Source organism: Gordionus sp. m RMFG-2023, chromosome 1 (genome assembly GCF_954871325.1).
Source record: "Gordionus sp. m RMFG-2023 chromosome 1, tfGorSpeb1-WG-v2, whole genome shotgun sequence".
NCBI lineage: Eukaryota > Metazoa > Nematomorpha > Gordioida > Chordodea > Parachordodidae > Gordionus > Gordionus sp. m RMFG-2023.
The window spans coordinates 9,695,156-9,720,372 of NC_088775.1; the positions used below are offsets into that span (position 1 = coordinate 9,695,156).

The following is a 25,217-nucleotide window of genomic DNA, read 5'->3' on the forward strand; positions in this document are numbered from 1 at the left end:
TTATTAACCTATTTTGCTCATGAATGACCCTGGCAGTAAATGAGGTAGTAGGAACAGGTTACAAATATATAAAATTGGGGAAGCAGAAAAATTTGATAGTAAACAAGATAATTTTTTCTTAAATGAGTTTTTCCAGTTTGAATTATAATAAGTCATACAAATCTCAGAATTAGACAAGTCTTTTGATTCTTTAAGTTCAGGTCATCTGTAACATTTACATTCAACTATTAACCATATAAATATTTTGAATGTAGACATTTCGTCGAAAACTTTTCTAGAAACAAAATGGTAAATTTACAGATATCCTCGCTATCATCTTTAAAAAATAAGCTATTTACAGCGATTTTTTTAAAAATACAAATCATTTTGTGTTTATCGAATGATTTTGAAATATTGATTCGTTAAATACTGCCTTTGGTAGAATAGCCAAATTATTTTTGATTTAGCCTAATTTTAAAATAAAATATTAAATTGCTCATTATTTGAAATGAATACTTTTTCTGAAGATATCAAACCTATGAATCAAGATAAGATGATGAATTAAATTATAATATTTTTAGAGAAAATAGATAAAACAGCAATGATATATTCTGTAACACTATATATGCTTATATAATAAACACAAAATATTTAACTAACCTCGATGATACTGTAAAACTAGATTAGATACAATACATTTGGAGATGTAATTATTCTTCATAGTCCAGCATTAATTAAACTTGTATATTATTTACATGGAATATCTCTTTTGAATTTTGTAGTTCTTATAAATCTCCTAATAGAAAGGGGAATACAGTTGGTAATTTAAATTTACTATTTTCTTTATCAAAAAAATTTAAAAGAGATATGTTTAAAAATCTACTAAAATTAGAAGATAAAAAAGAAAAATAAAACAGACAAAATTATTATGGTAAAAAATAATCAAATTTTTAATGTTATTTACTATTTTACTCATTAATAATATATAAATTAAATAATTTTGTATATATTATATTAATAGAATTATTTTTTTATGATTTCTAATAAAGTTCTTAAATTTAGATAACTTATTAGCTATATTATATACAATTGTATTTAGTGACATATTCCTACTGAACTATATTAAAGGTAAATATATTTTTGTTAAAATATCACTATTTAACAAATTAAAAAATATAAAATTCAAATAAGGAAAAATTTATTATAATAAAAATATATTTTTAAAACATAATTTTTTTTTATAATATAGGTTTGTGGTGTCAGCAAACTATTATTATGAAATATTTAATATAAAATATCACTATAAAATGTAAAATCAATTAAAAAAAAATATATAAAATAAAATTTTATTTATTTTTATAATAAAAAATGATGTATAAATAAAGGGTTACTGGCATAGTTAGGTAAGTTCACTTTCTTTTGAAATTTTTTGTTATCCTCTCAAAGTCAGTGAAAGTAGGTGGTGGCATAATATGATTACTTACTAAAGTTTGTCACTTAGCTAGGCATATGGTCCTAATATTTTTTTGGATTGTTAAAATCCCCACTTGAAGGATTAAGTTAAGCTAGGTTATTTATAGCCAGTGGCTAAATACCTAGATAAAAATTTATATAATTGATAAAGTACTTTACTATTACCAAAGACAAACCATGCATTTTTCTTCTAGTCATAGGATATTTAATAAAATTAGGCTGGTGTGTAAACATATTTTATATGTTTTAGTATGTAATAAGAAGTTTCCTATTTAAAATAGAATTAAAGATAAAATAGAATAAATAAATACGTATTTCATTCTCCTCTAATTATGAAATTGATACATATTTTTTAAGAATCTCAGAAAGAGGATGTAAAATTCACCCTCTTTCCTTTTATTAATATTTAAAAGGTTTAATATTCTCTTCTTCATCATCATATTGCACAAAAATAATAATTTGATGGAAAAAATAATTAAATATTTTTAAAATCGCCAAGATATTAAATTTGCACTAAGAATGAAAATCGCTGCAAGCGATCAGCTGATATGTCGCCGCGATTTCGCCCGCAAATAACGAGGGTAGCAATTTTTTAGTGCAATTCTAACATGTTTTTAGCACAAATTTCATCATTTTCGGCAAGGCCAGAATAATATAAAAAATTCAATGAAACTAGTGGAGGTTACTATATTATCAAAAGATTATTTAAATTTGTGTCATTCAAAAACAGATGATGTTTTCTATAAATTGTAATCGATACATTTATGTATTTGATCGAACCAATTTTTTTAGAAGGTTTAGTTGTTAAAGGTTTTGGCAGAGGAAGTAAACAATTAGGATATCCTACCGGTTTATATCACTCATATATAGAAAATTTTAATATATATTTAGCTAATTTTTCTGAAAATGCAATCGAATCTCTTCCAAAAACCTTAAGAAATGGTGTATACTTTGGCTTTGCAAATCTAGATGCTGAGAATAAGATATATAGAATGGTTGCCAACTTAGGATATTGTCCCTTTTTCCAAAATACTCAAAGATCATTTGTAAATTTAATTTTGTTTATAAGAAATTTAATTATGATCAGCTCTAAACATAAAATAATCATATCTTATAAGTGTTTATATAATCAAACACAAAATATTTTAAGGAAACTCACATTCTACATGATTTTCCTACAGATTTTTATGGGAGCTTACTGAAAGTTGCTATTATAGATTACATACGTGAAGAGAGAAATTTTACATCAATTGGTTAAATTATTTTTACTTTATAAATAATAATTATATAATAGATTGCTTAATATTACAGATTGAAAATGATATAAAACTTGCCAATGTTAAGCTTGATAAATATCAATTATCTGCTCAAATTTATCAGAAATTTAATATAGAGTCCTAAATCATGATTTATTTTTGTCCATATCAATAATAAAATTGTAAAAATAAAATAATTAATTGTTCTACTTTAATAATGAAATTATATAACCTATCTCCAAAAAATTTCTTATATTGAATGCAATAATATCAATGCACTTTTCTATGTATCTAAAATTACCATGGCTGGGAAAAAGTATATAAGTTAGATAAAACCTGTATCACAGTTTTAATTATTTTAAGAGGTCTATTCACTATATTAAATATTTAAGAAATCTCTCCCATTTTTTGTGATTATTAAATAAGAATTCCTTTTCTTATCATCTCATGGGCCCATAATTGGAATGGGGACTTTTTAAAAATAATGAATTTGCACCCAATTTTGAACTACAAAGATCTAAAATATTATATCAATCTCAATTTTTATTAATAAGTTTTCCCCATTTCCAGAGCCTTTTGGAAAAAGGTTTTATATACTCATTATTAATTTACTTACAACTATTCTATCATTAATGCCAAAAGATTAATAAATATTTTATAAATATCAGGTGTTTTTTAAACTACTTAAAATTGTATTATAAATAATAATGCTATGAATAAAATAATAAATTTACCGATATTTTTAAATAATTGATTTCTTCATTATTTGAAATTATTGTCAAATAAATTCCAACATTTTAATTCATTTTAGGTTATATCATTTTTTAAACCAAATCCTTATTTTTAAACATATTCAAGCTATATTTGATGACTTTAGAATATGACAATTTTTACTTATTAATTCTTTATTAGAGTCTTTAATCATTTATAAAATTTGTTTATTCAATTTTCATCATTGAAATAAGCACAACTATATTTCATTTAAAACCCATGCTTTTTAAGTTTTTGAACCAATCGAGAAGGAAAACAATATCGCCAATAATTCATAGATTTATTTTTCAAATATTAATAAAATATAGCAAAATTTTTTGAAAAAGCTCTTATTAAGTGGCAGGACAATAATTTATTCAACAAATAAAGATATGATATTTACATATTCTTATAAAAACAGAAAGAGGGAATTTTGAATTTCTTTTTTGGCCATGCATGGTATTTTTATATTTTAGAATGTGAGATTTTTATATATATTTTGGAAAATTTTATAAATTTGGGCAACCATCACGAATCGAATAAGTTTTTTAAAGTAGATATATGCAGTAAGTGATGTAGAGGTCAGCAAAGCCTGGCCTGCTTAGACGTGTTTCAGACCAATTTGTCTGCCTAAACCCATTAATTTTTTTGCCAAGCAACACATAATTTTATTAAAAAATTTAGGCTATTTATACTATCTAATATTATATTTTATAAACAATATAAGTCAGTACTCAATATTACTTATTTCTTCAGTTAAAGATAATTTAGCTCCTTAGTTCAAGTATGAAACATTTTTTTACACATATAAAAAAAATTGAAGTTAAGTTAGGAAAAGATTTTGACAAATACAAACAAATCAAACCGATAAAAAATATTCGATGAAGACCTTGAAGATTCTTCTGATAATTTTTCAATAAGGTTTTTTGAACATTCTTATATTTTTAAATATTACATTTAGCTATGAGTGACGAGCAACGCGATACTTTTATTATAAAATGAGGAATACATTCTTTTTCAAATTCAATAATTATCGTTCATATATTTAACTCTGTAATCGATGGCCCTCTTTTAAGTATATATTTTAATTGTGACACTGTGACCGTGACACGTTTAAATTCTACCGAATAACATAATTTGTTAAGATATATATTTAAATTCATATGAGTGTGATCAAAAATAATATATTTATTTGTGATATTTATATAATGCAATGTTGATGAGAGTCCTACTTCTCTTAAGTCAATTATTCCAGTAAATTTTAATTTCTCCACTCCCCCTCACACCCTCTCAATTAAATTGCACCAAATATTTTAACAAAAATATAAAATAAACAAAAAATGAATTAGAAATATCTTTAACGAATGATTATAACTTTTCATAAAGTCCCAAGCAACAAAACTATATTTCAACATTTTATATAAAAGTTGGATAGGATCTCAAAATTAATTAACATCTTTGAATGTAGAGTTAACTTTTTATAATTTTAGAATTCGACTGCTTTAATTATGTCTTATAATAGACTTCTTACCTGTTCTATATTTCCCATATATATTTCCAATATGCAACAGCCACATCTTTAAACTCAAAATCAGTAATCACTTTATTTACTTTCCAGATATGCACCCCAAATTTTCTAGCCATAAAAACTCATTGAATTTTTTAAAATAACACTTATTATATATAAGTTTATTTTTATAAATTGTTGCATAAAAAAATTCTATTTTCCTCCGTCTATAAATTGAGAACATCCATTTACATCCTGAAATGAGTTTTTATGGACAAGTATTTTAATCATTTTATGATAAATCTAAACATATTTTAGCCCCTAGTTATAGATGGGAAAGGCCATCTTTTAGGCCGATTATCAACTATTGTAGCTAAACATGCGCTTCAAGGTTACTATATATAATTCATTATTCTTAAAATTAATTTAGGGCAAAAGGTAGTTGTCGTTAGATGTGAAAAGATTAATATATCTGGGAAATTTATTAGAAATAAATGTAAACTTTATATTAGGGTTTATTTAATTTTTTTTTAGTAAAATATCTTGCATTTTTGCGTAAAAGATGTAATGTTAATCCTGCCAGGGGCCCTTTTCATCTTAGAGCACCTAGCAAAATTCTTCTAAGAACCATTAGAGGTAGATAATTTTTATATTACATTAGTATTACTTTTTTTGTCTTAGGTATGCTACCCCATAAAACCCATCGTGGTAGTGATGCTTTAAAAAGAATAAAAGCTTTTGAAGGAATTCCCCCACTCTATAATAAATGTAAAAGAAGAGTAATTCCCTCAGCATTGAGAGTTATCAAATTAATTCCTGGAAGAAGGGTAATATAATACTTTTAAAAGTGATGAAAAAATTTCCTTACCTACATTATATGAAAATCATGATTTTTGTTGTATCTGACACATTTATATATTACATAAATATATAATCATCTTTATGTTTAGTTTTGTGAATTAAGCAGATTATCTCATGAGGTAGGTTGGAAGTATCAAAAAGTTATTGAAACATTAGAAACTAAACGTATATCTCAAGGAAAAAGATATTATGAAAAAAAGAAAAAAGAGAGAGTAAATTCATTTGTACAATGTAATTTTATTAAAATTTTTAGCAAATATTGGTCAAAGCTAAAAAAAATGTTGCAGAAAAAATAAAACCATATCAAGATATTATTGAATCTTATGGTGGTCATTAACTTGATATATTATATATATTTAAATTATTATTTATAGATAATAAATAATTTTATTTGTAAAATTTATCCTGTTATATATCTAGTTTTTAAATTAACTCTACTTGATATCAGGAACATTTATAAAACTCTAAATATTTTCATGGTTTATTTCATAAAATTAGTGAAATAAGATTACCCTACATCTTTACTTTTCATATGTTAAATCTTCAATTTTATAATTGCATTAGTATTATAATTAGCAACATAATTTATGATTGAAATTTTAATCTTTTATTACGTAGTATAAAAATATCTTGAAAGTGTATTATTTGAAAAGTTACATTTTTAAAAAGTTAGATTAAATTTTATACCTGCAATTATTTTATTAAATAATTTTCTTAAAAAACAAACCTCGAAGTTAAGTTTATCAAACATCATATGTAAACTTAAGTATTAATAAAACTAATATAAAATTAAGTTATCAAATGTTATTTTTTTTATTACTTATATAATGTACCCCTTGGAAAATTTAATAACTAAGAATTATAATCTTACAATAATTAAAATACTAATATTTATAGAATTAAAATCATATCTCTGGTCTACAGCAAAATGTTTTTATGTTATATCATCAATGAAAAGGGAAACTTATCTTGATATATTACATTCTAATAAACATACAATTTTATTTATTAACAATATCTGGTTAATATCTAAATATTTTATTGACTAATCTCTTGTTAATAATTGGTGTATTTATATTGGTAATAGGAGAAAATACCCCATGGAAAAAAAAATTTAAAAAAAAGGAAAATCGTTATTTATAAAAAAAAAATTTTTGTCAATTTTTCTTAAATTTTTTTCTCAATTTATTATTTTCTTCCCATTTTTGCTTTAAGTCATTGTTAATCTTTATTTTTCTGACCTTTTCTCAATTTTCTTCTTCTCAATTTTCACTTAATTTTTTTAGTATAACCTAGCAATAATTAATATTGATAAATAATTTTATAAGTGAATGCCACAATCATTAACAGCTAGTAGACTCCAAAAATAAACACAAAATATTTACGAAAAAATATTCAAAGTAATGCCTAAATGTCAAGAACAGGATTTATTTCCTGATCCATTATATATATATACATGGATTTCGAAAAGTGCTATGAGTGCGGTTAAAACTGTCATTGGTATGATTATTAATATGTTAAATTATTTATATTTATTTTTTCAATTAGGGAATCACATCATAATCAGAGGATGCTTTTACCATTTGTGTCAAAGTACCCATAGAAAAATTAAAAAGCTATGTCTGGAAAGCCAATACAGAACTGATGAAGCCCTAAGCTTCTTTTGTGGCATGTTGGATGGCTTAGCATTTGTTCCTTTATGTGATATGGGCAATGCAATGGCATTCCTTAGATCTGTTACTCTGAGCAATGGTAAGGATATTCTTGAATATTTCAATAAAGTCAATTGAGTTTCAAGGGAGATCACAAGAAGCAATTCTCAATCCCAGATAGGTCGAATTGGGCCTAGATTTCCTCCACAAACTTGAATCAGAGCACTATTCAATGAACTCATAAATTATATAATGCGAAGATTCAAATCATCCATTTTCTAATCTTGTTGTGAATAAACTCCCATCAATCAGGGTATTGATTAAAAAAATGAAATGCTAGGTGGCTGCCGATGAAACCAAACTTGAACAATGGCGTGTAGGTAGTTTGACATCGAAAACAAAATCGCAGTGCTTAAACAAGAAAAAATGCTGATGTTCAAATTGGTACTGGAGAAAAAAAATAACCCATGTATTACTTATTTTTGTAAAAAATTTTGCTATAGTAATAAATACAATATCCTTAATTACTATATTAAGTAGACTAAATTTGCAATAAGATCTGTTTATTTTATTGATAAATTATTATTATGTATATAATTTATTAAATTATACTTTTTTCTAAAATACTAATTTGTCTACCTTATTAAATACAAATAAAAATATACCGGTATTATTAGATCTTAAGTAAATTTGAAAAAAATTTTGGGTTTTTTTTTCTGGGATTCATTTATATTATATCTCCCAATGTTAGACACCATAGTGAGATAACATAAGGGTCATTTTATGACATCAAACCAGTCACATATCCAGTGTTTTAGTGAATAGGAGATATCCCTCCACTCACAAACCAAAAAGAATTCAATCTCACTATATGTACATGATTAGAGAAGCCTATTCTAAGTGCTTGTCAAATGGCCTAAAAAATGTTTCTCATCGAAAGCCATCTTGCAGAAATATATTATAGAACCCAATATTTTTAATATTTGTATCACAAAATATTATACTAGTATTAAATGCAATCTCTCAAAAAAATTTTCATTCTTTAAGCACCTTTTTGTGATAATTGCTAAAAGTAACAAGAGCTATTTTATCTTCTCATGCTTGGCATATGTAAAATTTTAAGGGGTCAGATTAATTATTTAACTAATAGAATTTTTATTTTAATATATCCATAGAATTCAGATTTATCCTAAATGAATAAAATTAATATATATCCATAAAGTTTGTTCTAGGCATAAAACTTATTTAAAGATAATCTTCAAAATAGATATTGATATATATGAAAATCAGATAGGTTATTGTTTTAGAGCTTATGAGAGGTTATTGTTTTAGAGCTTATGAGATTTCATAACCCTGCTGCTGACCTTTGCTAAAATCTTGTAAGCAGAGTTGTTTCTGTATCTAGATACTCTTATAAAAGTATATTTAAAAAATATTCAGATTAAATAAAAATAATTTTTTTTTCCCCATTTGTGAAGGATATTTTTATCATTTAAAGGTGAATCTTTGCTTAGTGATGACCCTTATTAATTATTAATAACAATACCAATGATACAAAAAATTATATAAACATAAATTTACTTAGAATTTTTAAAATAATTTTATAGATATTCTTTAAATGAATAAATTATAAGTTTAATCCTTTAATCTCGTTTTAAATGAAATTTGTTTGGAAGAATAATAAAATTATTTATAATTACTTTTTTTATTATTTATATGGTGATCGAATTACAAAATATATCATTGTTTACTTATATTATGCTGTTTCTATTCGAGAACAGTGAACCTTGTATGAGTAGATGAAAATTATATCTATATACGTTTTCAGGAGATGTATTAATATCCATTTTAAATGTATCTTAACAACTAGAGGTAATATTTTATTGGCTAAATAAAATATAAATTTGTAACTTAAAATAATCTGATCAGCAATACTAACCTTTAAGTCAAATAAGTTTATTTCATCAGTAACCTAACATTTTATATTTTGATTCCATATCCATAGCACTTGCACAAATGAAAAAACTTTTTATTTAAAGAATGTAAACTTGATAACAAATAGAAGTTTTGATTTAAAAAATACTTTGATTTTCAATTGTATATAAATTATTTCCGTAAATATCTTATGCATTTATATCAGAAACTTGGAGAGGTACCCCCATTCCGTTTTTTTTAAAAAAAAATTTTCGGCCAGGCCTGGTCAAGCTTTTTTTAAAATGTATTTATAATTCTAGTTAATAGCGATTATTTTATTTTTTCTAATAGGGCAGCCCATATTAGAAAAAATAAAGTACGGCCCGAGTACCGTGGTCAGGCTGGGCCTGTTTCTGATTTATATTATTTTTTAAAATATAAACTATTATTCTTGAATGTAAAAATTACTACAAGCTAATAATCGGAGGTGGTATGATTGTGACAAAATATTGTTAATTTAATGCTAGATAATTTACATGAATTTATACAAATGCTTATTAATAAATTTGTAGATATAATTATAGCTTTGCCTCTAATGACGGTTTACATAAATTTTCAAACAATACATTAGATCTAGTGTATGAGCTATCAATATCGCTTTCAATGTCTAAGAAAACAATGACTTTCTTTCATTATAAAAAGTGCCTACCTCCAGAAGTGGGAAAAAATCCATTAGTAAATAAAATAATGATATCTCAGGTTATTTCATTTCAATAAAAGCTCAAAGATTTTGTTATTAATCGGTAATATAATTACGCTTTTTATTTCATAAATTTACTAAGTGTTGGTTTAAGGATAGTATTAGATTAGTATCTAGAAAATGGAAGCCAGGGGGATATATAAAATACAATTGATTCTACTATAACTTCAAAAAAGACTCATCTTATCGGAAAATGTCATTACAGGTCGATGTTCTAAATTTTTGGAAAGGAAAGAAACCAATATCCAATTCCTTCCACACTTCAAAAAAATCTTAACGTTCTAATAACTTGTACACATAGTGATAAAGGTTTCTCTATTGGTAGTTAAATTAAAATTCTTTACTAAAATTAAATTTATAATTCGTTTAAATCAAGTATAAAATGTAGTATTACTAGAGCACGTTATATAATTTTTTTATTTAAAATTTTTAGTGTTAATTTAAAAAATTTAATTAGCACTTATAAAGTAATAATTTAATAAATATTATTGTGATTCGTGCCACCCTTGATGATGGTGGCGCTTCGCGAGCCACTGTTTAAACACCGGCTGCCAATTGTTTCATCAGCACAAGCACATAGGCCTAGATATAAATCACTAATATAATTTTAGTAAAACGCTTGAAATATATGCTACACACAAAATAAACAAGTTAGGTAATATTTTTGACATGTATATCGATGGGATTTGGAATAGTTCAATGAAATATAGCGCGTTTTTAATTCAACCAATTTTTTAGTATGAAAACAATACAAGCTTTATTTAATATAAAATGCAATCAAATCACAAAAATAAGTTTTTTTTAGAATCCAATTAATGTTACAAACTATAAAAATTAATTTTTTTTATAATCTGTGTTCAATATTTAATAAATGAGATACGTTTTCTATTTCATAAATTATCCATAAAATGTGGTTGAGATTTAAAAACAGGGTCATTACGAATGGTTAAAATTTCACAACCCGTTTCAGTTACTAATAACGTATGTTCAAACTGTGCACTCCTTTTACCATCTTGAGTGGCGGCCGTCCATTCATCTGGCCAAATAATGTCCCTCCAAGTGCCTTTTAATAATAAGATTAAATATGGAAGAATGAGAATAAGAAAGTAAATTTCAATAAATTATGAATTTAACATACCTTGATTAATCATGGGTTCTATGGTGAAGGAATGGCCAGGTTGCATAACACCCGTCGTTTTATTTTCTAATTAAAAAAAATTAATTTGACATTATAACTAAATAAATCACGTGACTATCATAATTAAATTAAATCCTGATGCTGTGTCGAAAAAAATGACGGAAACTGTAGATTAGCCTTAGGAAAATAATAAAAAGAAAGAACCCAACCATTATAACAAGTCGTAAAACCCAGTTATAGTTCGACCTTTAAAGCTGATTTAAAATTTTTCGAATATATTTCATTAATTCGTACTAATTAAAAAAAATGAATAGTACAAATTTGGTTGTGTTTAATTTACTTAATAATTTTATTATTTATTTCATTGCTTACTTTAATTTTTGTTAAATGTTTTAGGGAGCCAATTTAAAAATAAATCCAATTCTTATAAAAACCCCAAAATAAGTTGAATTAATTTTATGTTTTATAATATAATAGAGATATCAACTTTGCTTTCTTTATTTTTATTTTAGGGAGTCAATTAAATTTTTTTAAAATTCTTATAAAAACCCCAGAACAAATTGAGTAAAAATTGTTTTAATTTTATAGCATTATGGGGGGGGGGGGGAGTCGATTAAAAAAAATCCAATTCTTATAAAAAAACCGGAGCGAATTGAAAAGAACCGATTGTTTTAAAAAACCAGCATGGAACAAACCAACCTTAAAATTAAAACCTGAGAACCGGAATGTTAATGGTCCGGTCCTTCCTAAGTAATAAATAATTAAAATAAGAAAGTAAAATCTATTCGTATACTTGCGTAATGAGGCACGTTGGGTAATGTATGAAAAACTCTATAGTAAATTAAACAATAAACATAAAAAGTAAAATGTCGATTTATATGATATTTCAAGACAGCATAACAAATAGGAGAAAGCATTAATTAATTATTTCCTAAATGGGAGTTCAAAATATTAACTTGTGTATTCCATGTCCGCAGAAACTTTTAACGACCGAAACACCATTTTGATTAGCTATTTTTTGTATAACGTTCCCAATGTCTCTATATTTAACACCGGGCTTGACTTTATTTTATATATATGATACAATTTTTTGTAAAAAAACAGTGATAGGCCAACTGTTGTGTAAGAGCTAGTTAAAATCACATAGAATCGATATAAAATAGGATAATTTTTGTAAGTTATTAAATATTTATATTTAAGGTACCCATCCTTTCAAATCTTTAATTTTAATTAAAATTTGCCTGTAAAAAGAATTGTATAAATCGAATGCTGTATTAAAATAATTCATATTTTATTGATTTCATTTTTTGAAAAATCTTCAATTTTATATGACCAAATAATGAAATTTTTACATAATCTTATTTATGTGATATTTTTATTCATATTAAAGATGAATCCTCCATATCTTTTTTAATTAAAATACATTTAAAAAAGTAAAATTTAAACATTTACAAATATAAAGAAAATCAAATATTTTAAAAGATATCTGTTTGTAAAATGTCAAGTAATTATAATTATTATGTATAGCTGAAACAAAAATAAAATCGTTTTCATCTCCCACATCTTGATCTAAAAGCATAGGCGTAATAAAATAGTTTAATTTTAAGAAAAATTTTAAAAAATTTTACCTAGTTCTATAGCTTTGCTCAAACATTCGTACGTAACTTTAACCAGTTTTTTGCTAGCTTCGTCAACATTTCCCACAAAAAATGTCTCGTTCAAGTCGCCATGAAAACCATCGTGATATACCGTTATGTCAACTTGTTATATATGTATATATATAAAAAAAAATATTAAGAGTTGTTGTATACATTAGAAATATTTTTTTCTAAAAAAAGGAATTCCAATAGTAACTACTAAGTCTATAATCGAATAATAAATTATCCGTAAGATTCTTTTGAATGAATTGAATAGTTTACTATTAGTATCCATACGAATAATAAAATATACTATTTAATATTCGTATCCCTGCGAATAATAAAACATACTACAAAAAATAGAATAAAATTGTATCGATACAGATACATCTTTAAACCCGAATTTGTATCTAGATAAGTTTTCGGAAGATATATCTGTCATTCACTATTCGACTCGTATTTGAGTAGGCCTAGTAACTAGTATTGTAAAATGGCTCGATTTGAGCCAACTTTTTAAAAAATGGCTAACTTATAATATAATATTAAGAAACATATTACATATACCTGGAGATTTTGCTCATAGATGGCAAAAAGGTTGATACATCTATTAAAGAAATCTCAAGGCATAGGCAATATTTTTCTGGCTTAAAATATTGAGTTAGACATTTAAAAAAATAGGCTCATAGGTAACAACTATGAAAAATTTTTTTTTTTGATCCGTTCCAAATAAACCATTTATTTAAATAATGTTTTAATAGATTATATGTTGATATTTTTTTTTAAGTATTACTAACTATTAACTACATAAAAAGAAAAGTTTTAAACGAAAAAATTAGTATTTTCTCTTTGTTTAATTCCATAAATAAAATTCCTAACAAAAAATAAGAAAAATTCCAATTCGTCTTTTACGAATAATAAAACAAAATGAAAAAAAATCTTGAAGAGAAATTTTTTGATCAAATTTTACCTTAAAAATGCCAAAATCTTTGATATGTAAATTTTTTTTTATGTACAAAAAAATCTTTAAAGATGAAATCAAAATTTTAATCTTAAAACTCTAAATAAAAACCAAATATTCGATTGGCCAAATTTTAAAATTTATATTAATTATTTGATTATTTCAAAAAATAAACGTATACCATTTACTATGTCACCATCTTCTAAAGGTCTTTCATCAGGTATACCATGGCATATGATTTCATTTACTGATCTAAATTTATAAATATATTCTTTTAAAAATCCCTCTATTTAAAAATAATTAATTTACGTGCAACAAGATTTGGGATATTTGTAATAGTTCAAAGGGGAAGGATAACAATCTCTTTCTATACATGCCTTGATAAATATATTTTATATTATATTAAAATTATGTATATTTTTATCCAAGAAAAAATGACATTTGATTATGCAATAGAGCTCAAAAAGCTGAATTCAGAAAAAAGGAACAAGAATCGAGCTAGAAACTGGTCTCAATCACGACTAATTTATGCGTACTTAGTTGGATAATGGCTAAAAAAATAAGCTTTATGCTCTATTTGCAGAGGCGTGTAGATATAAAAATAATTGGTTAGGCATTGAGACATGAGTGAATTTATTTCCTCGAGGATAAGGTGTAAGTCGTTTCAGGTTAAAAAGTAAGGTTTCGCCATTTTTTTAGCCGGCAAAAACGGATTAAAGGGGAGTAATTACATGACTAAAATACTTTAAATTAGGGGTGTACCGATACCACTTTTTGGAGGCCGATCCGATCCGATATTCCAGATATTTAATTGATATCGGCCGATAACCGATCCGATATCATATCTAATTTTGTATTCTGCAAAGATACCGGTTTTAATTTTTAATATTCTTTTTATTAGTAAAACATCTATAATTTTACCATACCATAACATATGTCATTTAAATATATTATAATGATCAGTTATAGTTTATATTCAATTCAATTGCAATTATTTATATAATAAGTAATAACATTAATCTATTTACATAATTAGTAATAAACAAATATATTGAAATTTGAAATTAATATATAAAATTAATTTATCGACGATTTCTTTTTAGAAATACCAAAATTTCCAATTTATCAGAGATCGGTCTGCGGTGATGGGGACTGTTAATATCACTAGTATCACTAAAAACAGATTCTGAAGAGATTAATGAACACTTTTTTAAACAGAATGCGAAAAAAAATAACTATATTGCAGAATGTTTATTAACTAATTATTACTATTAATATAATTAAGCATAAAAATATATTCCGATTTTATTTATAAAAATAAATGGATTTTTAGATATAACTTTTTTTTAATTTTGTTAAAAGCGCCATTTTATATCGGATCGGAAAATTTTATAATATTTGCCAATAACCGATATTTTAAAATGGGCGAAATATCGGCCCGCTCCGATCCGATATAAAATATCGGTACATCCCTACTTTAAATTGTTCAAAATTTTATGTGATCCTTGTTTTAAATGAGGGTTTTTTTAAAAAAAGAAGTCTTTATTCTATAAATTGCCTATTACCAGTTTAGAAACAAGAGTTCAAATCAAGAACAAAAAAAATTTAATTTAGACGAAAAATGTAGGAAAATAATTAATTACCTGGTGTACTAGTCGATCGATTTCGTCAGTAGTGATTCCAACTTTGATGGCTTTGGCTGCCACATCTAAAACCTCCCTACCTAGCTAATTATAAATTACATAATGAAAATTGATTATAAATTAAATTGTAAGAAATATTTATTAATAACACTTAAGATATGATGCACTGATGCCAAGCTAGTGTTATTAGAGGTTAGATTTTTTGAAAAAGACTAACCCAATATTTTAGCCAAAAAATATTACGCGAGCCTGAAAATTTTGCCCATAATGGGCAGAAAAGTTTGGACATATATTAACGAAATCTCGGGTTGATATTATTATAACAAAAATCTTAAATTTTAAAATAAGGGAAATTGAGCCGTTTTTAGCAACGACCTATCCCCATGATATCGTCAGGTATCTGTCAAATTTTTAAATTTCAACCGATAACCCCAAAATGATAATTATTTCTCGTAAATAAAAATATTTATTTTTTGGTCAACTATGAATTTATATATATAAATTATTACGTGTATAAATTTTTAGACGAGAAAGAAGATAAGATTGCATTCATAGTGGGATCCGATCCGACAAGATTTAAGAGCTAAGAGATTTTAAAAATCTTTTAATTAGATCAATTTTTCTTTATTAAAAACAATAATTCTTAGATTATTATCATAAATAGGATTAATAATAATTTTTAAAAATTAATCTTATTAACATATTTTAATAATCGATCAGCTTTTATAGTGTCGATATGATCCCAAGTATGAACCCAGCCTAAAGATTATTGTTAATTTAATTTCCTTTCTGTTACCTTCTTATTATTCAAATTAATCTAAATGATGAATAAAAATAATTATAATATTGATAAATAACTTATATCTTTACCCTCCCCCCCTTAATATATAATATATTAATAACAATTTTTTTTGGTATGAGCACATCTTTGATCGATATTTATTTATGCATAAAATAAGTTTATTTTAGGTTTCCACTAATAATTTATGATCCTATCATAATAAATATTCAAATTCTTCCAAGATTGTCTAGGTCGTCTTTCCAAGATCATGTTCTGGTCACGGGACCTGATGCCCGGTATCAGTTCTAAATAGCTAAATCAAAAATTGCTAAAAAAAATAAGTAGGTTACCAATTTGATTCCTAATGAAATTACCAAAGATGGCTACCAATTTATGATGTGGGATTATGTCGTTTGGTTCCCGTTCTAAATCGCTAAAAATAATAAAAAGAATAACAACCACTAAAAAAAATATATTATAGATATCAAATAGTTATATTAAATAATTAATACAAATAAATACTTTAAGGGTGATAATATATTTTAATTATATAATTTCAAATCGTTTTACATTTTTAATAATTTGTTAAAATAGTATTTAAAAAATTTATAATCTAAATAGGAATTATTAAAATATTAAAATATTAAAAAATTTATTATTTCAAAACACAAAATTACAATATATTATTTATTTCTAAATTTATAACAATATTTCTCTAAAATATCCAACTTAATATATTCAAAAAATTTAAAAAATTTTCAAGCATAAATTGGTCTATATATATCAGAGATCTGCAGAGGTACCATTTGCACGACCCGGCCCGGATATTTTTAAAAAAAATTTTTTACGGCCCGGCCCGGATTTAAAAATTTAAGGCCCGGCCCGGAATTTTTAAAAAAAAATTTTTACGGAACGGCCCGGATTTAAAAATTTAAGGCCCGGCCCGGAATTTTTTAAAATTATATTCGACCTGGTATATACAAAAATTCACCTATGAGGTATTTTACCATATTTTTCAGCGAGTATTATCGCTTATTATTTAAAAAATACATGTAAAAAGGTAATATTTTGAGAATATTATATTGAATTTATAAAAATTATAAAACTGTTATTTATAAAAATAGATATTTTGAGCATATACTATATTTTATATTGCATTTATATAAATAAAACAAATATTCATAAAAATGTTAATAATATTTTGAGCATATACTCAATTTTATATTGCATTTAAAAATAATAAAACTAATATTTAATGGAAAATATTTTGATATAAAATAAAAATAGATCGCTATTTAAAAAAATGCATGTATAATAAATAGTATTTTGAAAATATAATCTAATTGCACAATATTAATATAATTTATTTTATAATATAAATTTTTAACAAAAGAAGATAATTGTATTATATAATATTGTAAAAAAAAATAATGAAAAATGTTGGATTAAAAACTTTCATGACTCAAGGTAAATATAATAAATATTTGACAGTTTGCAAAGTAAAAAACCAGCATGATTGACAAAACTCTATACTCAAGAAAGATATTAAAAATTCACAAATTATCATGAAGAAAGAGAAGCATATCTACCATTTCAGGTTGAAGATTACTTCTTCTTTCTTCAAGAATTCTTGTAGTAGAAAAATTCCGCTCACAGCTAGCACTTGAAGCAGGAATTGCCAATTTTGCTAAAATTGGAAATTCGCTTTGATGAGCCGCCCACCACTCTAACAAATTATCCACCTTAAATGTTTCATCTATTTTTTTATTTATGTAATTATAATATTCATCATCGGGTATTGACATATTACCAGAATTACCATCGACCCATTTGTCATAAAACGATTCAGTTTGTTTAACAACAGTCGTAATTTGACTGGTCGATGGTATTTCATTTACTTCCTGAGCCTCTAATTTAGTATAATCTTTTATATAGTTTTCCGTCATCTTGCGATCTGTCCCTGACTATATACGTAATTGCTTGAATTTGGGACAGAGAAAAAGAGAAATAAAATGATACTTGTGTAAGCCAAATTTTTCAATTAAAAAATGCTTTATATTAAGTAAAATCAATTTTATTTCTCCTTTTTCGCTTTGAAAGGTATTACAAACTTCAAGAAGTGATATTCCTTTATTTGATTGTTTTGGTAAAATATATTCAAAAAATTTAGATATGAATTATAAAAAAATATATTAATAATACTTGAATATTGTGGCTTATTTAAGATATTTCTTTATTTGATTGTTTTGGTAAAAATTTAGATATGAATTATAAAAAAATATATTAATACTTTGAATAAATTTGCAGTAACCATCACCCAATATTATATTAATCATAACTATAATATAATATAATCTTATAACCATTAACTCATAATGTAAAAATTTGTATAAAAAATATTAAGGCCCGGCCCGGGTTTAACAATCTTAGGCCCGGCCCGGATATATTAAAAAAAAATTTTTAGGCCCGGCCCGGGTATATTTAAAAAATTTAAAACCGGGTTTAGGGCCGGGCCTGCAGGTCTCTGATATATATATAATATATATATCAAATAATAATTATGTTTTTTGAATATCAATAAAAATAATGTTGATACTTGACATATCCTTCCTCTTTAACAATAAGAAATCCCTATAAGTGTTATTAGTTCCAATAAATTTGCATCCTTTATTTTTTTTCTTTTTTAACGACCCTAAGTTATTCTTTATTAACGCCTTGAACAACGAATTTCTCACGATGTCTGTACCTCCTTGCTCTTTCCTTCCTTTTTGATTTATACAGCATCTTACAAGAAATAATATCCTGATCATGTATTCTCTACTGCCGGGTGTTACCTCTTGATAATTAAATTGCATTTCTCTGCAAATGGTATTTATCGGCGTGCATATATGGATGTTATAGCAACAATCAATATATTTTTTTTGTCACGCCTCTTTTCCTTGGTCTATCTCAAATGAGCTTCGAAATCCTTAATTGATATTCGACTCTTTAGACATTTTTTTAGAGTTCCATTTTAAGCTTCTTTTTGGTAAACCACATCAATTTTATTCTGTTATCTCTGATTGTTTATACTCCCTAGTAATTCTTTATTTTTTTAATTACCATTTCTCACTACATATAATTCTTAATACCTCGAAATCTGCCATGTTGTTTCATATTTTTCTACAAATAATTTAATTACTTTCCAATCTATTAAATTTGACATCTGCCATCTGAAGTGTTGTTAAAAATCTCGATTTAGCCAATTTTTAATTAAAAATTTAGGCCATGATCTCATTGTCCAAACTTTCTTGTAAAATATTTTTTTGCTAAAATATTGGCTTGGTTTAGCCGTTTTTAAAATCGAGCCGTTTAACAACACTATATTCTGGAGACCTCGCAAATCATTTAATATCTTTACTTTTTACTTCGTGCTTATTTTAATCTTATTCAAAGTTTCACCAAGGCCCTTAGATTAATTTGATTAGTCTTATTATTATCTTGATGATCTATCAAATTTTAAATTATTTTTAGTTTTAAATATTTATCCATGATAAATTCATGTTCATTTTATTAAATCGGTTATAAAGCTGTTTTTTTAAAGACCAGATTATGCCGGATATTCGTGCTTGGTTCATCTTCTTGACTCATTACAAGTGAATCAATAAGTTTAATATTTGTCCGAGTTCAAGTATTTTGTGGACATTAAACTTGTTGATTCACTTTTAATGAGTCAATAAGACCAACCGAGCATGAATTAAAACGGAAAATTTTGAGAATATAATGAGTTGAGAGTTAATTATTTTAAAGATATGGTAGTTATAAATTGAAAAAATAAATATCGTATTATAATATGGTAACCTAAAATAGTAAATAAGTATATTATATTATAAATAAATATAATAAGTTAACATTTAAATATTTTTAATTAATAAATTTTTTAAAATACTATTTTAACAAAAATATCAATTTGTAAAACGCATACTTAATATTATTTCATTTTAATATATATTATCACCCTTAAATATATATTTGTATTAATTATTAAATATTTGTTGTCAATAATAATTATTTTTTAGTGGTAGTTAATTTTTTATTATTTTTAGCGATTGTTATATTTAGAGATTCCTTGTGTTCATCGTCACCACAAGAACATGTAATAATAATAGGTTATCACGGTGTTTCCAGCAACATTATTAAGCGTCTGTAGGTATTCCTATGAAAAAATACATAATGACATTGTGACATGTCAATACTGAGAATTGAGACCATTTTGTTACACTTAAAATCGAGCGTTAATCCATTCTTTCTTTTTCAGTAAGTATTTTTGTAACAGAAAATTGGAAATAAGGTCCTGCAATGTCCCAGAATATAGATGCACCCACATGGCGTCTGATCCGAATTCATTTGATGGCTATTCATGCAATGTGCCTAACTGACATCTAAGCAGACTTTAAAAATAATATGGCAACTCTCCAATGGTGTCACAACTAAATCAGATGATCGTTCGAACCCAAGTTGTGTACAAGGTCCGACTCGCACAGGACATCAGGCTAAAGATTTGCAAAAGAATTTTTAATCCTACAAACGGTTTAGTAGCAAATTTTTTTTAGGCCTAGGCCTATAACGGCTCGAAATACGTAGGGAAGAAATATTGATTAATTCTTTTGCCCAGCCCAAATAAACTTTTTTAGACGTTATGGGCCAAGTATTGGGCTTTGCAGACGTCTAATATAGATATAACAATTAATTTATAAAAAGGTGTAGAAATAGATAGTCATAAAAATTAGATATAGATATTTAAAATGCGATGGCCGGAAAATTTTTACAAGCCGGGGTAAACTTTTGGCAAAAATTTAACGGGCTGGCCTTTGCAGATCTCAAGTCCAATGCCAACATTGTCTTTTCGACAAAGGGCATAAAAATCACAGATGCAAGTAGATCAATTCTATAACCGAAAAAAAAGTATTTGACTGCAAAGATCAATTTTAGAAACCAAATAGAATCTAAATATCTTATTTTTCCAAAATAAGATACTCCAATATTTCTAAACTCGATCTGAATGCAGCTAATATTTTTTTTGAAAAATTTTTTCGGATTGTGGATGGATCGGCCTCTGGCGACTTTCACTATTGTATTAATGTTAAGAGCAGCAAAGAGAGGGTGCATTAAGATTTTAATTCGTTTTTTGGGGTTAATATATAATAAATAAAGAAAATTTCAATTAACTTTGCATGCTTTCTTCAATTTAGTAATTTCTTCTTTGTTCAAGACTTCAATCACCCCTGAAGATTTTGAACGATTTTCACTAAAGGAGACACCTTTTATATCATTTATAAAAATACAAAAAAAATATTTTATTATAAATATATAATTTTAATTTTATAATGTTATGATTAATTATATATATATCGGTAAATGGTTTGAGTTTTGAAATTATAAACGGACTCTACATTATTGAAGTTTTGAAAAACCATATATAAATTAAAGGACTATTCATCAAGTTAAAAAAAATATCACTAATTGTTGTGTCCTATTTCCGAGGAAATCATAAAATATAAGTGGAACCAGAAAGAAGAAAAAATTGGTCTGATGCAGGGGTTTTTATTTATTAAGATTAAATTTATTTAAATTATTTTTAAAAAAAATCCAAATTTAATTATGATAATTTTTTTTTTGTAAATCATTAATAAATTTTTCGTTATGTCGTAATGATAAATGTAAGCATGTATCATATAAATAAAATGTTTAAACCAGTTCCATATAATAAATGGCGGTTTTCGAAAAATATTCCAAACGTGTGACTAAATATGTTATTATTAATCATTGATGATCTGTTTCACATTTATATAAATGTATAATAATTGATCTTTTATTAACTTCCCATGTTGACATAGAATTAAAAAAATTAAACCCCCCCCCTACCCTACCAAGTTGCCCTGGTGGCATTGAGTGTTGTTGAGTATCATCTATTTTTATAATAGATTGTTGAGTATCAATGTAATCAAATTCATTTCATACACATGTCAAGATATTATGTTAAACAATTGTACCCACCCCTTTCCATGACTAGAACCGATTAATAAAGCTCAGAAATTAATAAGCCTTAATTTGAAAATAAAATACTTAAATAGCTAAAATTTCTGAGCGATTTAGTATTTCTTCTGGGAGATTCAACAAAAATTTTTATTTTAAGAAAAATATCTGTGAAATTCTGTATAAATCCTTAGCTTTAAAGCCTTGTCCTAGTTGATTTATTATTAAATATACGGTTATTAAGTATCTACTAAACAGCCTAAAAAGCAAACGAAAAAACAATGCCAATAAATTCTTAAAACAAACCTAAATAAGATCAAGTTCAAAAGCTGTTTAGTCTAAGTAGGCTAAAACGTATTTAAGTATCAAAATGAACTAGAACAATTTTTTTTACAAACATAAAAAAAATTATTCACCTTATTATTGTTGTTATGGATTGAGTCATCTTATCATGGAAGAATTGAATCATCAAATAAAATGTATTTTACCACAAAGTGGTTATAGAACACTATATACAGACAATATGTTTCTCAGACAAACATAAAATTTTATAAATAAAATCTAAAAATCAAGTTGTTTTATAGACAATACTTTTAGTCAATCAACTATATTTGACTGGCCAATTAACCAGCTTGCCGACCCTGATTGAGTCTATATGATGTGTGATTGTGACTAGAGCCCTGCAATTCATCTAGGTGGCCTAAAATTTAAAAAATGGGTAGAAGGCTTGAACTCAATTTTTTTAAATTGGGCCAGGCCTGCCTAAAAAATATACAAAAATTTTAAAAAAATAACAGGATATTGATTTCTCGTTTTATCAAAGTAAAAAATTATATACAAATCAATTAGTTTCACTTCATAAAAATGCATTTACTTTTAAAAATAAATGTGGGTTCAGACTTTGGACCAGGCTTGGGTCAAAAAAATTGAGGTTATTTTAAATGAGAACATAAATATGTCATGTTGTTATATGAATTATTTTAACCTTCCAAATCAATTAATTTAATAGAAATATTAACAAAGCTTATAACCAAATAAAATAAATTTTAAAATATGACTTATACTTTATGTATATATTTATTTAGTAATAGTTTATGAAATTAAAATTGATATGAATTTATTAAGATTAATCTAAAAAAATAGCACTTAAAATTAATAATAAATTTAAACCAATTATTTAATATATTATTAATATGTTATGAATTAAATTTTAGCAAAAATACTTTACTTAGATTGTTAGTATCGTAAACAATGTAATAAAATAATTTCAGATAATTATTGTCAATAACAAATGATATTAAATTGTAGTAAACCATGGGTTTAAAGATAATTTAGTTAAATGGTTAAATATTGCAAGTAAACCTTCTGGGTGAGTTGCATAGTCAGGTTTAACAATTGTATCTGGAACAATTCTTTTAGGGGTCTATATAGGCAAAATATAAGTAAATAACATAATTTTTAAAAATACATAAGGGAAAGGTCTTAATAATCCTGAGTAAGTATAATGGGAATTGTTTTCTTTAATATTTTCTACTGATCCTATAATTTATGAATAAAAGGGATATAAACAATAAACAAACTCACTTGCCTGTTTGTGCTGTAACTTGTGTGAGTCCCATGATTGGCGAAAGCAATCCTATAAGATAATAAGTATATACATTATATTTATTAAAACCTGTGAACAAAAGTGGACTCCATCTGAAATTCCGAGTTTTAAGCAAGTAGGACATCTAAAATTTGCAACTTTTTTGCAATCCACTTTTGAGCATATTAAATTTTGCATTATGGCAACATATTATGCATACATTCATATAGAATGAGCACATGCTTCGGGAGTAGGGGAGACAACCAATAACATAAAATATTATTTGAATAAATTTTATTGTTTAAAAGCTTTAAATATGTTAAAATTTAAATATAATCAAAATAAAAATAAGTTTATAAAAACACTAATGACCAACTTATCAGCAATTTGTTTTCACTCTTTTTGATCAGTTCCTGTAGTAGTTAGTTGTGTTGTTAGGTTAAACCGAGACTTAACCTGAATTCTATTCAAGTTTTAAGTGGCAAAATTTAATTCAAGTGGAACAGCTCAATAAGCGATGTAAGTTAGTCGATGAGTTGTTTATAAAGTTGGCTCAATATTTTTTAATGTTTTCCTCATGAAATAACAATAATAGCAAACCAATTCAAAATGAATTTTAGTCGACTTTGAAGCCAAGCAGACTCTAAAGCCAACTGATCTAGCCAACTTATACTGCTAGCCGCTCAAATTAAAGTCCTATGTTAAAATTCCATCTCTAGTTCAAAGTCATAAGAATTCGACTTTTTACAAGGCTAATAGTTGACAAAGATATTAAACGGCCAGATTTGGGTCAATTTTAAAAAACAGCCAGATTAAATATTTAGCCACAATAATATTACGTCAGACTAGATATTCTGCTTATAATTGTCAGAAAGATTTAAACATCTATTGGCCGAATCTCGAGGCTTATATGCTAAAATCTTAAACGGGCCGTTTTTAAAAATCGACTCAAATAGGGCTATTAGACATCATATGTTGGCAAATAACTGTCATGTTTTTTAGGGGCTTAACTATATTTATCTCAGATTAAAGCGATTAGAAAAGCTAAATTATGAACAGTGTCAATCACAAGCTATCTTTTCCCATCTATATTGAAAAAGTTTAAAGTCCTATTGCGGGAGCTAATGATAAACTATAAAAGATATAAGGATAGAGATAATATTCATGAATATCTTCTTGAATAAAATATTTTCGAAAATATCGATTATTAAATCGTTATGATTTAATATATTTTATTTATGTTTATATGAATTTTAATACAGTATTTGTTAAGTGAATAAAATAACACGGGTGTATTATCTTCTATAT

General features: G+C 25.4%; 3 protein-coding genes across 4 annotated transcripts; 2 read left to right on the plus strand and 1 right to left on the minus strand.

Annotated features, from left to right (window-relative positions):
- Positions 1-2,172: 2,172 nt before the first annotated feature.
- Positions 2,173-3,434, plus strand: LOC135932056 (riboflavin kinase-like). Its single transcript, XM_065469399.1, has 4 exons — positions 2,173-2,301; positions 2,344-2,498; positions 2,603-2,705; positions 2,747-3,434. The coding sequence occupies exons 1-4, from the start codon at positions 2,217-2,219 to the stop codon at positions 2,851-2,853; spliced, it is 450 nt and encodes a 149-aa protein (XP_065325471.1). The 5' UTR covers positions 2,173-2,216; the 3' UTR covers positions 2,854-3,434.
- A 1,736-nt stretch (positions 3,435-5,170) lies between these two features.
- On the plus strand, positions 5,171-6,228 carry LOC135931707 (large ribosomal subunit protein uL13-like). Its single transcript, XM_065468978.1, has 7 exons — positions 5,171-5,243; positions 5,284-5,356; positions 5,396-5,461; positions 5,500-5,601; positions 5,647-5,792; positions 5,916-6,038; positions 6,080-6,228. Exons 1-7 carry the CDS (start codon positions 5,226-5,228, stop codon positions 6,161-6,163), a joined length of 612 nt encoding a protein of 203 aa, XP_065325050.1. The 5' UTR covers positions 5,171-5,225; the 3' UTR covers positions 6,164-6,228.
- Positions 6,229-10,934: 4,706 nt separating this feature from the next.
- LOC135931100 (methionine aminopeptidase 1-like) lies at positions 10,935-24,132 on the minus strand. Of its 2 annotated transcripts, none has more exons than XM_065467973.1 (13): positions 24,000-24,132; positions 23,913-23,960; positions 23,793-23,863; positions 23,687-23,747; positions 21,518-21,609; positions 15,529-15,612; positions 14,195-14,262; positions 14,067-14,137; positions 12,919-13,050; positions 12,247-12,352; positions 12,084-12,121; positions 11,291-11,356; positions 10,935-11,215 (listed from the first exon to the last, which is right to left on the minus strand). In XM_065467973.1, the coding sequence occupies exons 1-13, from the start codon at positions 24,052-24,054 to the stop codon at positions 11,043-11,045; spliced, it is 1,065 nt and encodes a 354-aa protein (XP_065324045.1). In that variant the 5' UTR covers positions 24,055-24,132; the 3' UTR covers positions 10,935-11,042. The 2 variants fall into 2 exon arrangements, with proteins under 2 accessions (XP_065324045.1, XP_065324044.1); XM_065467972.1 differs by having other exon boundaries at positions 10,936-11,215; positions 23,909-23,960.
- Between the last annotated feature and the right edge of the window lie 1,085 nt (positions 24,133-25,217).